General features: G+C 36.6%; 1 protein-coding gene across 2 annotated transcripts in view; it reads right to left on the bottom strand.

Annotated features, from left to right (window-relative positions):
- The window catches only part of CEP112 (centrosomal protein 112), a 495,213-nt gene that overhangs the window by 314,953 nt on the left and 162,750 nt on the right, over positions 1–17,510 (bottom strand). For both annotated transcript variants that reach the window (XM_036753261.1, XM_036753260.1), the window contains exon 18: positions 4,962–5,097. In XM_036753261.1, coding sequence (XP_036609156.1) covers positions 4,962–5,097 — 136 coding nt within the window. The remainder of the gene's footprint in view (positions 1–4,961; positions 5,098–17,510) is intronic.

A 17,510-nucleotide genomic window follows, 5' to 3' on the forward strand; every position in this document is an offset into this window, starting at 1 on the left:
CTTTTTCAAGAGGCAATCCATGGATTCTTTCAATTTCTACTTTCCCCTCTGGTTCTAGAATATCAGGGCAGTTTTCCTTGATAATTTCTTGAAAGATGATGTCTCTCTTTTTTTGATCATGGCTTTCAGGCAGTCCAATAATTTTTAAATTATCTCTCCTGGATGTATTTTCCAGGTCAGTGGTTTTTCCAATCAGATATTTCACATTGTCTTCTATTTTTCATTTTTTTGGTTCTATTTTATAATTTCTTGATTTCTCATAAAGTCATTAGCTTCCATTTGCTCCATTCTAATTTTTAAGGAATTATTTTCTTCAGTGAGTTTTGGGACCTCCTTTTCCATTTGACCAATTCTGCTTTTTAAGGTATCCTTCTCCTCACTGGCTTTTTGGACCTCTTTTGCCATGCTGCTGCATGCTATTAATGCCACATGTGTGGACTCCAGACAAATCTCCACCTTGGTGTCACTGACTTCTTCTTGCCAACCTCTTAAGTTTTCTTAAGTCAGAAAAATGTCTCACCACCACTTTTTGTTGGCTCTACCACTCTAAAATGTGATTTCAGGAAAAATGTTAAAGTTGTTTAGAGGGGAATGGTGGGAGAGTTCAGCTGGGTGACTATCCTTAATCCATCTTCTCTTAGGCTTCAACATAAGTTGAAGATAAGCCTCTTAGAAGATTCTTTCCTCATCTGCAAAATGGGGATAACAATATTTGCATCCCTTAACCCAAAAGGTTGCTGCCAGTAAAAAATGTTATAAACCTTAAAGGGCTATAAAAATGTGAATTATTATAGTAAACAAGCAAATCAACATAAGTAAATCAATAAGAAATATTTATCAAGTGCTCATTGCATATAAGAAGTGAAATAAGACCTGAGTTAGTAAATGTAATAGTATTTAAGGGGGGACTTTTTGCTGTTGACCTTTAATGATTCTGGCCTTTGTTTGAATGGGGCAGATAAAGTGGGATGTTTTTGTATTTCTCAGCACTGAGACAACTGGGAGTCATTGATTTGTATCTGATGTGATACTGGGGGTGGGGAACTTTTCCAAGCCTAGCCTGGGTGAGGTCCGGGCTCTCTAGGACCTCTGAGCCACAGCAGGAGTGCCGCATGACTCTGGGCCAGCCATTGTAATGAGCTCCCTGCTGAACACTCAGATGTTGATAACTACAAATTGTATTTGGTCTGTAATTCAGGGTGCTGGTTTTCTCCCCTGAACTAAGTAAATGATATTTGTATGCTGGATTAAAGTAAGATTGTTAACCCCTTAACATTGTTTTCCTTAGTAAAGCAGATCAAAAGGACCTGGGCTTTTGCAGCGCTCTGTGTGCTGGTTGTTGTTGGTTTTACACCCCCACAGCTGCCACTAGCCGGACTGATGAAACAGTAAATTAAAATTAAATAGTACCTGCCCTAAAGGAATTTATGTTTTTCTTGAGGGGTATGATACATACAGAGCCAACCAAATTTATATCCAATATAACTGAAAAAGGAGGAAGCACTAAAAATTAGAGATAATCAAGAAACCCCTCCTGAAAGGAAATGGTATCTCAACTGAGTTTCAAAGAAAGCTAGTGATTTTATAAGGAGGCAATCAGGAAAAAGCATATTTTAGAGATGGAGAACCACTTATATAGAGCAAGAAATAAGCTTCCATGTACTTAGAATAATTAGGATGCCAGTCTGATTACAATAGACAGCACATGAAAAAGAGTTATACAAAATAAGACAGGAATGGTAGATGGGAATTATGTTGTAGAAGATTTTAAATGCCAAACAGAGGATTTTTGAATTTTATACTAAAAGCAATAGGATGATACTGAAGACTTTTTAGTAACATTTTCAGAAATATGTTTTAGGAATATCAATTTGGCATCTATATGAAGAATTGTTTGAAAAATGAAAGACTAGAAACAGGGAAGCTGATTAAAACTATTGTAACGGTCAAGGTTAGAAGTAGTGAAGGCCTGAACTTGGGTAAAGGCTGAGAGGCAAGGGGACAGACATAAAAAATACGTTGTAGAAGTAGAATCAAAAGTCAGTACTTGTACCACCCACAAAGAAGTGGATCAGAAATTAGGAAGGGTAGGAGAAGAAACAAGAACCCATTTTAGGAACTTCATATAATATCATCAATGATACCAAACCATTTATTGTTGTAAAATTCAACGTCTGAAGTTAATACTCTTCTTGGTTCTAATATAGCTGAATTCTTTTTTAACTAGTATTTTATTTTGTCCAATTATATATAAGGATAATTTCTAACATTCATTTTTTAAAAAATTTTGAATTTCAAATTTTTCTTCCTCCCTTATTCCTTCCCTCCCCTTCCACCTCCCTAGGAGAGTAAGCAATTTGATATGTTATTGTAATGTTCATGGGATATAAGACCATCCTTGCCCATTAATAGGCCTCATGTGGAGCCCATTGGGGGAGGAGCTTGTTTATGGGAAGGCTTGCTTATAGGAAGGCTTTCACACCTTTTGGCACTAAGCTAATTAGGCACTGAGTCATGAGGGTTGTGACGCCTTCTGGCTCCGAGCCAGTATTTTCTCTCTATTTTCTCTACTTATAGTTTCTCTCATGTTCAGGGGGCTGACTTTTCCCCTGAACTAGTGAATGTAATTAAAAGTAGGATTGTTCACCCCTTTTTGAGAGTCTTTCCAAGAAAAGCAGATTAAAGAACCTGTGTGAGCACGCCATCCTGGGTATGTTAGGGTGCTTGCTACTACAGTTACATGTGTGCAATCATATAAAACATTTCCATATTTGTCATGTTGTTAAAGAAACAAACCAAAAGGAAAGAGCACACAAAAAAATAAAGAAACTAAAAATAGTATTGATTTATCTGCATTTAGACTCCATCAATTATTTCTCTGGATATGGATAGCATTTTCCATCATAAGTCCTTTGGACCTGTCTTGCATCACTGTACTGGTAAGAAGAGTGAAGTCATTCTCAGCTGTTCAACAAGCAATAATGCTTTTACTGTGTACAGTGTTCTCCTGGTTCTGCTGATTTCACTTTGCATCAGTTCATGTAAGTCTTTCCAGGTTTTTATGAAATAAGCCTGCTCATCATTTCTCATAGCAAAACAGTATTCCATTACATTAATGTACATCAATTTGTTCAGTTATGCCCCAACTGATGGGCAGCCCCTCAATTTCCATTTTTTTGCCACCACAAAAACCGCTGCTATAAATATTTTGTACTTGTATGTCATTTTCCCTTTTCCATTATCTCTTTGGGATACAGACCTAGTAGTGGTATTGTACCTAGTATTAATAAAAGGATATGCAAAGGGTATGTAAAAGGATTTTATAGCCCTTTGAGCATAGTTTCAAATTGTTCTCTGGAATGGTTGGATCAGTTCACAATTCCACCAACAAAGCATTAGTGTCCCATTTTCCCACATTCTCTCCAACATTTATCATTTTCCTTTTCTGTCATATTAGCCAATCTGATAGATATAGAGTGGTACCTCTTTTAATTTTCATTTCTCTAATCAATAGTGATTAGAGAATTTTTGCACATGACTATAGATAGCTTTGATTTCTTTTTGTGGAAAACTGCCTGTTCATATCTTTTGATTATTATTATTCAGTTGGGGAATGGCTAGTATTCTCATAAATTTGACTTGGTTCTCTACATATTTGAGAAACGAGCCATTTATCAGGGACACTGCTGGAAAATTGTTTCCAGCTTTCTGCTTTCCTTCTAATCTTGGTTGCTTTGGTGTTGCTAAAAGTGATCTCTTCCTTGCTGAATTTTCCTAGAGGCTGTATGTGGATGAGTACTTTACCCCATCACGTGTTAGCTTATATCAGACTCCCTTGCCAACCTCTTTTATTCCCTTTAGAAGATTTTAAAGGCAGGGTCCATCATCTTTCATCTTTGTATCTCCAAGAACCTTTCATAATGCACTGACAACTAATTAGGCATTTAATAAATATTTATGGGATGAATGAAAAAATGAATCTAATCGGGCAGAGGTCAGACACCTTTTTAGCCTTCAGTCTTGCCAGAGCTATATATAAGCACTAGGCAGATGACAAAGGTGAAAACGAGAGAAAATGAAAAAGAATGAGAGAAATAGAAGAACAGATAACCAACACTGAAAACTAGGATATATGATTAATGAGGCAGAGCAGAATGATACTAATAATGCACTTCTCTGGTATGTAGCACAGGTTATCTTATCTTGTAATAGGGAAAAAAAGAGAAAAAATATATTCCATATAATTTATCCCTTTCTCTGAGGCTCTCCAAGCTTTTAAGAGAGTTTTCTAAGCATATGTCCCTTTGCTAGAAGCTAGGAATCTTTGATATGAGAACGAAGGAGAAAAATAAAAGGGTAACAGCAGAATTTTAAAAATGACAAAAATTTAGATAAATTTCAGTTTTGCTCTTCACAATGCCTTCATTTTAACTTTCAGAGTAAATTAGTAAATAAAGATAGCAAACACCATAAAACCAGATTTTTTTTCATTGTTCAGGGTGACTTTTATCTGGACACATACTGGAAATACTATTTGTTATAATGGACTATTAAGTGTGAGGAAATTCTTAGAACCAGATCAACAAAATACAATTTTATGGACTATGACAAGGATATAGAAATAGCTTTGGTAAAGAAAACCTTTTCTTACAATGAGATTTTAGCAATAATTCACATTCCATTACCAAGAAAAAATCTAAAAAGTTCTCTCCATCATCCATGTATAGATATAACTATTATAACAATCAATCTAGCTTTTTTATAAGGAAGAATCAAGGGATATTCCTTGCCTATTTTCCATCAAAGAATCTAAAGGATTTTAACATAGCCCTATAAAAAAGTGAAATATGAACTAAAAATAAATAAATAATTTTTAAGTGAAATATGTTCTAGGTATTTTAAGATCAGAATGTATCAACCTCAGAGAGGGAGTTTCAGAAAGGATGGCACAGTGACCTCACCTGCTGTTTCATTTCAGCATAGACTTTCTCGGAGTTCAGCTCAACCTGCCGCTTAAACTCCTCTAGGGCAGCATCTGCCTGCTGGGCCTGTAGCCTCTGTATCTCAGTCACCCGAGTCAGCTGTTCCTCCTTCTCCCTAGAAAATTATAGAAAATCTTCAAAGTTCAAATATCAAATAAAAGAATAACTGTACTTGTATTTAAAAAGCCTTTAGCTCTCTTTAAATTCATATTCAAGTTTGACTTTCCTGTCTCAGTTCACAAGTAAATTTCCCTTAAAATGACTAAAGAATATAATAGTTACCACTAGAGAGACACAGTGATTATCCTAACATTGAATTGTGAGGGGGTGAAGAGATGACTGGCATACTACTTCTCAGGATTCCCTATCCTTTAGTGAATTTGCCTAAAAGAAAAGCACATATTCATCAAACCATTTTACTTCTTTATTCTTTCAAACAAATTAGAGTCTATTTGCAAATAGGCAGAAAGAAAGAAGGTAACAAGCTTCTCTTAAGTGCATATTATATGCCAGGCACTTTGCCAAGCTCTTTACAAATGTTATCTCATTTGATTTTCATAATTCAGGGAGGTATGTACTATTACTATCATCGCCATTTTACAGCTGAAGAAATTGAGGCAGCCAGAAGCAGTTGTGTGTCTTGGCCAGGGCCATACAGCTAGTTAATGTCTGAAGCTGGTTTTGAATTCAGATCTTCCTGACTCCAAGCCCACTATCCACTGCCTCACCTAGTTACCTACAGCAGAAGAAACTTACAAAAAAGAGGATCTGAATAAGGATGAGACCAGGGGTAGGGAACATGTGGCTTCGAGGCCACGTATGGCCCTCTGGGTCCTCAAGTGTAGCCCTTTGAACCCAAATTCACAGGAATCCTTTGGGGATTTGTTCTGTGAAGTTTTGTTTCAGTCAAAGGGTCACATTTGAGGACCCAGAGGGTCACATGTGCCCTCAAGGCTGCAACTTCCCCATCTCCGGGTGAGACTATTTGCAAATGAGTATATGAGAGAGTGTTAAAAACAACTGTCTTCTGTCAAACATGTTTATCCCCAGTGTTTATCTCCTCAAGCCATGGACAGTCATGGAAATTGGAACCCTGAGAATGGAAAAGTGAGGATGAATCCCAGAAATGTACAATGGGGCACAAGTGGGCAGCCAGGGACTGATGGAAGGGCAAGAAAAAGTGTAACCACCACCTCCAACAGCTTATTTTGGGACTGGTGAGCACAAGGAAAGACAGAGGGGAAATCAGACTAAGGGCCCTGGAGTAGGCCTGCTACAACTGTCACTACTAAAACTGAAAGGAATGGGAAGGGGGGCAAATGCCAAGATGCTAAGACAAAGGGTAGAACTAAGCTACAAAGAAGCCACATGGAATAAATACAAAGAGGCCTAAGTCATTTCTACTGCTAAGAACAGAACTAGTAAATCCATACTATCCCACCTTTTGCTACATGTTTATTCTTGCCTTCTCCAGGATGGGTGCTAAGATGTATCCTCAATTTTTAATTCTTCAGAGGTTTTAAAAAATTTTTTATTATACTATCATTTTAAAACCAATTTATCAAAGATTTTTTAAAAATGTGGTTAATCATTTTATTATGGATTGCAATATGTGTTTTGTTCTTCCAATGTAGCTGACAGAGGAGGAGGAGGTGGTAAAACATACAGGAGAGAGAAGTAAGAGATATAAAAATGAGATGTATATTCACCAGAAAAAAAATAAATTTCCTTTCAAATTTCTGACACCCACCTACCTACCTAGGGGTATCAGGCTAAACAAAAGAAAACTAAGGATTGATAGTTTTATAGCCTTCCAAAAGCAGGAAACAAGTGCATTGGGACCTGCCTATACATAAAACTTGAGTCAACAGTTTCTTATGAAGGCAAAATGATAAGAAAATGAGTCATTCTAAGGCTCCCATCTCATGTACTATCTCTCTCCAATATGTTCACCTGAGTGAGGAAAACATTTGGCAAGGAATTGAGTCTTGAATCAATAAAAATGAAAGACAAGAGGAATAAGCTAGAAGAAATTCCAATATGATTAGGGGTAAAGCAAAGATGTCCATTATCACTATTACTATTCAATACTGTACAAGAAATGCTAACTTATAACAACAAGAAAACACAATTTAAGGAATAAGCACAGGCAATAACAAAACAAAACTACCACTCTTTGCAAATGATATACTGGTTTACTTAGAAAATTATAGAGAGTGAAATTAAAAAAAACTAATTGAAAAAATCAACAATTTCAGCAAAGTTGCAAGACATAAAATAAATCCAAACCAATCACCAGCATTTCTGTTCCCAATAAATCCATCAGGAAGAGCTAGAAAGAGAAATACCATTTAAAATAACTAATAGCATAAAATACTTGAGAGTCTACTTGCCAGAAATTATATGAACACAACTACAAAACACTCCTCAGATAAACACAGATCTAAATAATTAGAGAAATACTAATTGCTCATGAGCAAACTGAGCCAATATAATAAAAATGTCAATACTACACATATTAATTTATTTATTCAGTACCATACCAATTAAATTACCAAATAATTGCTTCACAGAGACAGAAAAAAATCAAAACTAAATTCACCTGGAGGAAAAAAAGTTGAAAAATATCAAGAGAATCAATGAAAATAAATCATGAAGGAAGGGGGACTAGAAGTACCAGATGACAAACTATATTACAAAGCTATAATAATCCAAACAATTTGGTACTAGTTAAAAACTTGAGAGGTTGAATCAGTGGAAGAGATTAGGTATAAAACATACAGAAGGAAATGAGTACAGTAACCTAGTGTTTGACTGACCCAAAGATTAGGGCAAGAACTCACTACATGGAAAAAACTGTTGGGAAAACCAGAAAGTATTCTGGCAGAAGGTAGGCATAGACCAACAGCTCACACCATATGCCACACTAAGCTAAAAATGGGTACACAATTTAGATATAAAGAGTGATATAATCAAATTAATGGGGCATGGAAGAAAGTATCTGTCAGATCAATAAATGGGGGAATAATTCATGGCCAAATAAGAGATAAAGAGGTTTACAAGTATATTTAGTCTGAAGATAGATATCACATTTCTACTACTTTCCCATTCTTCTAAAGGGTTACTCCCTCTTCTTGGCTCCCACACTTGTGTGGGAGTGTCTACTCTTTTTCAGTTACTCTCTTCAGGCACGACTTCCTTCTTTCCTTCTTTCTTTCCCCCCTTCCTCCCTGACTTGCGCAGGGTCACATAGCTAGTGTCCAGGGCCAGATTTAAATTTAGGTCTTCCTAACTTCAGGCTCTGAACTCTATCCACTGTACCACCTACCTGTCTCTAATAGAAAAGGAAGCCCTTCCTACAAAAAGTTCACTGACATAACCAGAAATGGAACACTTGCACCCTGCAAAGCTCTGTGTTCTAAGGCAACAAGTCAAGAGAGCTCCCCTGAGCAAAACCAAAGGTGGCCTGGAAATCCCAGAATGGGGACCTTGAAAGCCCAAGGCAGTGACCATGAAAGCCCTAGAAGAAATAAAAGGCAGTGACAAAAGACCACCAGCATGATACTGTTCAGACTGAGACACTCCAGGCCCAGTGGTTAAGAATTCCCTAATTTCATACTCTAAGATGCCAAAGAGGACTCCGAAAATCTAGCAATCAGAACCTCAAAGATATATGGAGTCTAACCCTAGGATGTGAAAGTCAGCTCATGAACCCCAAGCACTGCCTGTTGTCTCCCCCATTCAACTATAACCTGTGTTTTAGGAAAATCATTTTAGTGGCTGAATGGAGGGTGGATTGGAGTGGTAAGAGATTTGAGGCAAGTAGACCCTTCGGCAGGCTTTTTCAATATTCCAAATGAGAGGTGATGAGAACCTGCACCAGAATGGTGGCAGTGGTAGAGGACAGAAGGCATCATATTCAAGAGATATTGAGAAGGTGAAACGGACAGGCCTTGGCAACAGATTGGATAAGGTAGGTGAGAGAGATAGTGAAGAATCCCTGATGATGCCTAGGTTACAAGCTCCAAGGACAGGGAGTATGGTATTACCCTCCATAGTAAGAATGAACATAAGATGGGGGACAATAACTAGCATTTACATAGTACTTTAAAGTTTGCAAATACCTTATTTTCTCCTCACAACAATCCTGGGAGGTAAGTGCTATTATTATCCCTATTTTACAGGTGAAGAAACTGAAGTATGCAGATGTTAAATGATTTGTCCAGGGTCACATGGCTAGCAAACATCTGAGGAAGGAGTTAAACTAAGGTTTTTCTGATTCCAGGTCCAGCACTCTATGCACTGCACTATACCTACCTCTTAGGCATTTAGAACTGGATGTGCCACAGATATTTTAAATTCAGTGTCCAAAACTAAACTCATTCTTTCCCCCCAAATTCTCTCATCTTCCTAAAGTCTGTCTTATTTTTGAGGGATCTTCTCAGTCACCCAGGGTTGCAACTGAATGGGATGGATAATTATGAAGACTTCACAGGGTATGTCTAATGGAGTAGGAGAGGTTTTGGGATTTGGCTTTGTGATTGTGGAAGGTCAGGGCCTGGAACTGTGGGCATGCCCTTCCCTCTCTCTCTCAGATGTTAGAAGATAATGAACTTCCTGTGAGCTACTTGTTCTCTGCTCCAGGAAGGTCTCTCCTCCCCGCCACCCCATTTCTTCTCCTAGACTTTCAGATGCCACCCAGGCAGTTGAGCTCTGATAGGGAAAAACCTGAATGGACCGGATCAACCTTGGTCCTCTGTGTAGTTTTCATGCCTAGACTGTAAGCCCACCTCCCAGCCAATGGTGAGAAGGGATAGAGGTGGGTGGGAATCTTTTTCATTAAGAGTATAAATTAAGGCAGGTTCCCTTTTACCTCGCCTCCTCCATTATGGAGGTGTGCCCAAATCTTGCAAGGTTTGTAAAATAAATTTACTTTGTTTCTCCTAAAGATGTCTCTCCTATTTTTTAAAAATCCTGACCCAAACACAACCTAGATATCATCTTAGATTCTTCATTCTCTTTTAGCTCTCCCCTTATCTAATCAATTATTAAGTCCTCTCATGTCTACCTTTGTACTATTTCTCATGTATTCTCTCTTCTTTCCTCTGACAATGCCATCACCCTGGTTCGAGCCCTCATCATGTCATACTTGAACTTCTGCAATAGCCTCATGATTGATCTCTTTGACCTAAGTCTATTCCCATTCCAATCTCTCCTCCACTTATGTGGCAAACTGATCTTACTGAAGCACAGGTTTGACCATGTCACCCCAGCTCCCATCCCTGCCCTCTCCAATAAACTCTATTGCTCCCTGTTACCTTTGGGATCAAGTATAAAATCATTTATTTGGCATTCAAAGCCCTTCATAACCTGTCCCGTTCCTACTTTTCCAGTTTTCTTAACACCATACTCCCCAAAATATACTCTGATCAGTAACACAGTTCTCCTTACTATTTCTCACATACACCATTTGCCTCCTGATTCTAAGGATTTTCACCAGCTATCCCCCATACTTGCGATGCTCTCCCTCCTCATCTCTACTTCTTAGCTTCCCTGGCTTTCTTCCAGTCCTAGTCAAAGTCCTACCTTCTTCAAGAAGCTTTTCCTAATCCTCCTTAATCTTGGCGCATTCTCTCTGGGACTACCCTGAATTTATCCTGTATATATCCCATTTGTACATACTTATTTGTATTCTGTCTCCCCCATTAGATTGTAGCTCCTTAAGAGCAGGGATTGTTTTTGCTTCTCTTAAGTATCCTCAGTGTTTAGCCCAGTGACTGAATATAGTAGGTGCTTAAGAAATGCTAGTTTAGTTGACTTGCTTTCAGTTGACTCCATAAGATAACAGATATCTTAGAACTAATTTAAAAGACTGAAAAAATAGAAGAAAATGTGAGATATATGATATCAAAATGAATTTACTGAGAAAACAGGTCAAGGAGCATATGGAAATGCTCTTTTTGGAGTGTCTAGGCACAAAATTTTATTTTCAAAAAGTAAAATAAAATTTTGGAAAACCTCTAGAATAGGATAGACTTTGGTATTTATAGATCTGTTAAGTCTCCATCTTCTGAAATTTACTCAAAATCATTTAAGAAGAGCTTATTTAAAATTTGCAAAATGTTCTATTTATCTTCCTACTATAAACTTAAAAAGAAAGAAAATGCAGGATACTGAATTATATCTAAATTATTTTAAAAGGTGGACAGAATAGCACTTGTGAAAATTAAAAGTTTGCAATACAAATACCATATATACTTACATAAACATATATATATATATATATATATATATATATATATATATATATACACATACATATATATATGAGAGATAGCTAAAGTTCTGTGATCAACGCCCAAACTGTCATTGGGAAGTCTGAAGTTCTTCATTTCTAACAGTTAATATAAAGGTTTATCATTTGGCAAATGTTAGCATTATCCATGTAATGGAGCAAAATATTTTTGCTAAAAATTTATTTTCCTAAAGCTAGCTATTTTATTATTTATTTATTAGTATTATTATTTATTATTTAAAATTTTTATTAGGAGAAAATGCCCAACATTAACCAGTTTCAGATTTTGATTAAAATATATACATGAAATTGTGTATTGTTGAATTTAGGCAAACAAAAAATGAAATGTAAGTAAAATAATGCAGTAAGGAATATTATTATAGAATAAGAATCATAACACATTGAGGTAAGCCGTAGGCAAGTTTGTGCACATTCTCTAGGTTTGAGGAAGCTCTATGAGGCAGAAAAAAGTTAATTCAGGAGTCTAAACAGCCAGGTGAAACATCCAGGATTACAAACCACATACATGGGAATTGGGGGATGCTGCTGAACAGTAGTCTAAGGAAGCAAACATCTAAGAGATGTGATTGTCTCCAATTAAAATACCATAATAAAGAAGCTCTGTGTGCAAAGTATTTAGATGTTTCATGTATCTTTATTTAAATGTTACTCACTAAATAATGTTCATAAAAGGAAGGGATTCATTAATATTTGTAGAATCCAAGAGGCACAGACAAAACTTTTAAAGATTCACAGAGTTTAGAAAACCAGTCAGTTCATTGACATGTTTTTCCATAAACTCTAAGCAATGTGTTTTGCAAGAAACAGAAAAAAAAATCCACTTTGATGATTCTTTTTCTGCTGAACCAGTGGTAGGGCTCAGTACAAATATATCGCTAAAATCTCCTCAAGCTAAGTTTCTATGAAGATAAAAATGTATGAAGGGAATTTATCCTTTAGCTCTGGCCTATTTATAATCAATAAATTATCTGTGTTCCATATAAATAAAGGCAAAAACAAGGCTGTATTTTTATACAACCATAAGCTACCTCAGATTAAAGAACATTATTCTGGAGAGGCTCTGAAGTAGAAAAACAAAAACAGCATACAATGAAGTGCTTCTTGAATTTTTCAGCAGTTACCACTTACTCATACAGATCAACCTCACTTTAACCATGCTTATTTTGCCAAATTCTGTACTAACACATTTAGCAAATACTGGGAGCTACCTGGAGGAGTTAATGCCATAACAGTTAATGTGCTGCCAGATTGATTCCCATCTGAAAGAATGAAGTCCGAAAAATAGCTGTAATAGCCTCTGCTTCAAGCCTGATTAGACTGTTACCAAAACAAACTTTCAAGGGCAAACAGTAAACTCATTAAAGTTGGTTAACAACCTTAAACCACTTCTTTCAAGTGTGTGTCTTGAGCTTCCCTGTCAGCATTATAGTTTCTTTAAGGACAACTGTTAAAGTGGATGTGGAAAAATTGGGACACTGATGCACTGTTGGTAGAACTGTGAACTGATCTGGCCATTCTGGACAACAATCTGGAGTTATGCTCAAAGATTTGTGGAATTGTGTATGCTTTTGGACCCAACAATACCATTATTGGGTGTGTTTCCCAAAGTGATCAGGGAAAAAGGAAGAGAACTTTTATGTTCTAAAATATTCATAGCAGCTCTCTTTGTGGTAGCAACAAACTAGAAACTGAGGAGATGCCCATCGATCGTGGAGTAGCTGAAAAGAATGTGGTATATGGTCGTGACGGAGTACTGCTGTGTTGTAGAAGATGATGAACAGATTGATTCTGGAAGAGCAGGGAGGGATTTGCATGAAATGATGAAGAGTGAAGTGGGCAGAACCAAAATAGCGCTGTATATAGCAACATCAATATTTAAGGAATAACTGTGAATAACGAAGTTTTTATGAGTATTATCTATACTCAAATCAACTGCAGGGGACCTATGAAGGAAGATGCTATCCACCTCCAGAGAAGGAACTGATAAATAGAAGTGTGCATAATATGGTTTTACATATATGTAAATCTGTGTCAAATGGTAGCCTTCACTAGTGTGGGGTGGAGAGGGAGGAAGGGTGATGGTCTGAAAGTTAGAATGTAACAAAAGAAATTTTTTAAAAGAAAAATCAAAAGTAAATGTAACAAAATTAAAGATCAAACAGGACTTGAATCAAGAAATAAGATACTTGCAACCTACCCTTTCGTGGAGCTAGGAAATACACAGATGGTATACATTGTGAAAGAGGAATTAAGAAACCTCTTGATAAGGGTAAAAAGTATAAAAGCTGGTTGAAGCTTAACATCAAAAAACAAACAACAACAACAACAACAACAAAAAACCAAACTATGGTCTTTTCAATTGCTCCCATCACTCCCTGGCAAATAGAAGGAAAAGAAATGGAAGCAGTATCAGATTTTATATCTTAAGCTCAAAGATCACTGCAGATGGTGAGTGCAGCCAAAAAATTAAGACATTTGTTCTTTGGAAGGGAAGCTAAGACAAATCTGGACAGCATACTAAAAAACAGAGACATCACCTTGCTAACGAAGGTCTGTATAGGCAAAGCTATGGTTTTTCCAGTAGTAATGTATGGCTTTGAGAGTTGAACTACAAGAAAAGCTGAGTGCCTCAGAATCAATGCATTTGAATTGTGGTGTTGGAAAGGGCTTTTGAAAGTCTCCTGGGTAGATAAGAGATCAAAACTTACAGAAATTCATTCAGGCTATTCACCAGAAGGTCAAATACTATAGCTGAAGCTTAAATACTTCAGCCATATAATGAGAAGATGGGAGTACTGGAAAAGACCCTGATGTTGGGAAAGACTGAAGGCAAAAGGAAGAAGGGAGGGCAGAGAATGAGTTTCGGAAAAAGTATCATGGAAGCAATGGAAATGAACTTGGATAGACTTTGAGAGATAGTTGAGGATAGCAGGCCTGGCATACTATAGTCCATGGGGTCACAAAAAAGGTTAAACAACTGAAGAACAACCCTCTGGCTTTAGTATCCTGAACTGTGCATTTAATACGCACTCAAAAAAGAATGCTTTCCAGGATCTGAACTTTAAAAAAAGGAAAAAAAACCTCACTTTTTCCTTGTTTAAGCAAAGAAACATTTAGTTGAAATCGTCAAAATAACTATGATTAAGGTAAACTATCTGACCATCCTCTAAGAAGATGAAATTTAGTCTGGAAGAAAGTATGTCTAGGAATTCCATTAGATTCAAAAACAGAAACAGTGGGTCCACAGATTATTATTTTTCAGATATCAATAGACAATTGGCAACCTTTTTGTTGAAATAAAGATTTAACAATGAACTTTTAACACTTCCATTTTATAGTATTCATGTATTTGGCATTATATTAAGATCATTCACAAACCTAATCCAGAAAGAAAGACCTCATCTACTTAAGAAATGACAGAAATAATGTATACACATTACTAATAATTCTATATATATTTTTGGATCACATAACCAACAATACGGAAGACTAAACATGTTCTGCAATGTTTATGGCCTCTCAAGCCTCTCCAAAATACAAAATACAGGGAAGAAATAAAGCAATTTCAGCTCTAAGTGCTAACAAGGTAACAATTCAATGAACTAATAACAGAGAAGGCTAATTCCTAAACTTTAATAGACTCATTCCAAAGTCCCTCCCCCACCAACACCCATCACAATCCTGCAGCAGCGAAGCATAGGGGACACATGGGCCTGTAACAGAACTTATGGATTCTAAAAGAACTAAAAAAAAAAGGCAAGAGTTTACTCTGGCTGGCTCTGTGCTACAACAGAGCTGAGTCAGAGAACTAAGGAAGACAAGGAACTGGGGCAGGAGATGTGTGTGCATGGCTGTGTGACATTCCACTAAGACTGAGGGAAAGAGCCCAGCTGCCAGGTGGGGAGAGTTGCATCCCCCAGAAGGTACTTGGGACAGAGACTTTCAGCTGTGAAATGTGAACTACCCACCATAGGAGGAAGCTGAGATGGGTTTGAGATCAAGCCTCAAGAGAAACCATCATCAATGGGGATGGAATCAGGAAGTGAGCAACTGAGGAACAGAAAGGAAGAAAGTACTGAAATTGCCAAAGATCTCAAAAGCAAGAGAACTTTATTAAAGACCTTGACTATAGGTAGATAAACCAACAGGGAAGATATTAATGACAGAAGGGAATATGGCCTCCAGATCAATACAAAGACTCTATACATCTATAAATCAATATTGTAAAGCAAAGGAAAATGAATGAATTAACAATGAGGCAGAGGATTCCGTGGATTCCCAGGAGCATGAATCCTTAACAGGATGCTTCTAAATGGTTTAAAAGAGAAATAAGAATTTTGAAAGCAGAATTTATGGCCTACACAGCAGAAATAATCAGCAGAATAGAAAAACTTGAAACCATACTGCAATTGTCACTAAAGAAAAAAAAACAAATAACAGATTGCAAATTAAAATACAAAGAAGTAAAAGACAACCAGAAAGAAGAGAAGTAAAATGCAATAATATTGAAAGAAATTATGATCTCTATGATGCAGAACACATTGAACTCAAAGACAGGATGTGCAGAGACAATTTAAGAATTAAGATATCCCAGCAGAACATGACAAGTCCAAAAATCTGAGCACCATCACAGAAGAAATAATACGAGAAAACTGCCCAAAACTCCTGAACACAGAACACAGTTTCAATTAAAGAATCTACAAACTACATTTAGAAAAACAGAACAACACAAAACCCTATTCTGCAAACTCTAAGGCATTTAAAAATGCCAAAGACCAACAATAAATACTGCAAGTAACCAGGACAAAGACATTCAAATAAAAAGGAAAAACAAGACTATTCTGCATCCACCAAAAACTGCAGAAAGGAATGAAACAACGTGTTCCAAAGAACAAAGGAAATAAAGATGCAACCCAAGAAGACCTAACCTGCAAACCTAAGCACTATTGAAAAAAATATATGTCCAATCAAAAAGAGGCATTTGAAGCATTCTTATAAAGACTAGGATTAAAGATATTATTTAAATTTTAAACACCCCAGATAGCAGGCATACATAAAGTCAAATAAATAAGAAAAATAACAAAATAATAATGGAGACACCATTGAGAGATTTCCTTTTCAAAATAAGGAGACAAAGGTGAAAGAAGAATTCAAATAGAAATGATTCAGAAACAGGACTGGAACATTATGGACTAAACCTCACAATATCTTGCCTACAGCTGTATCAATATTTTAGCAAGACTAAATTACAGAATGGGAGAGAACATAAAAGTGAGAGAGATATAAAGGACATAAGGAGAAATAAATCCTGTAGGCTCTCTGTGCAAGAAATGATTATTTGTCTCTGGCATTAATTACTAATTATCATATTATAACCAAAGTTTTCCCCCTTTTCTACTTCCTCATACAGATATCAATCAGTGTGGGAAAACAGGCAGAGATTTACGCAGGCCAAGATATAATAAGACAGTAAAAGATATTCTACGTTTGGGCTAATGGATGCATTCCTGTTCATTGTATTTGCTCAGATAGGTCTGGGAAAATGTGGATCCTCCTTTTTGTCAGACAGGTGATACGGAAATTAATAAGTCTCTTTGACCAAGACTTGGGTGGCCCAAGTTACATATCCTAAAACCCTAATTGTAATATAGCCCACTCTCATTGTAATTTCATTTTCTCATTAATTGTTAACCAATCAGAGTTGATTGCTACCCTGAGGAATGCCACTACTCTTCCATGGGCATATAAACTGTGAGCACACACAAGGAGTCTTTGGTCTGAGAGAGATAGCCAAATGACAATCCTTTTATTAAAATGCTGGCATTATTAATACAATGATTAAATTACTCTGAAATTATGTCTCTTGAAACTTTTTAAATACCACATCTGGAACAAGAGAGACTAGAGCAGAACAAGTAAGGAGGCTAAGGAAGAATTTGAACCACGAGGGAAGAAAGGAGGAAATATTGTTTCAAAAGCAAGAGGTCCACTGATGAATGCTGCCATGGGAGAAGAGAGATATACTATAAATGAAAATGGGGACCTTAAAATGGGTTAATCTTCAAGGATTTGGTGTTTCAAAAGACCATTTATCTTCCTTCAGGAAGGGGAATGAGAATTTCCCAGGATAAGTCACAATCAGATGAGTAGGAGGGCACAGAGCAAAGAGGAGATTTTAAGGCAAGGGAAAACATCACCATGAGAAGGGCAAA

The sequence above is a fragment of the Trichosurus vulpecula genome, chromosome 4 (assembly GCF_011100635.1).
Source record: "Trichosurus vulpecula isolate mTriVul1 chromosome 4, mTriVul1.pri, whole genome shotgun sequence".
Taxonomy (NCBI): domain Eukaryota; kingdom Metazoa; phylum Chordata; class Mammalia; order Diprotodontia; family Phalangeridae; genus Trichosurus; species Trichosurus vulpecula.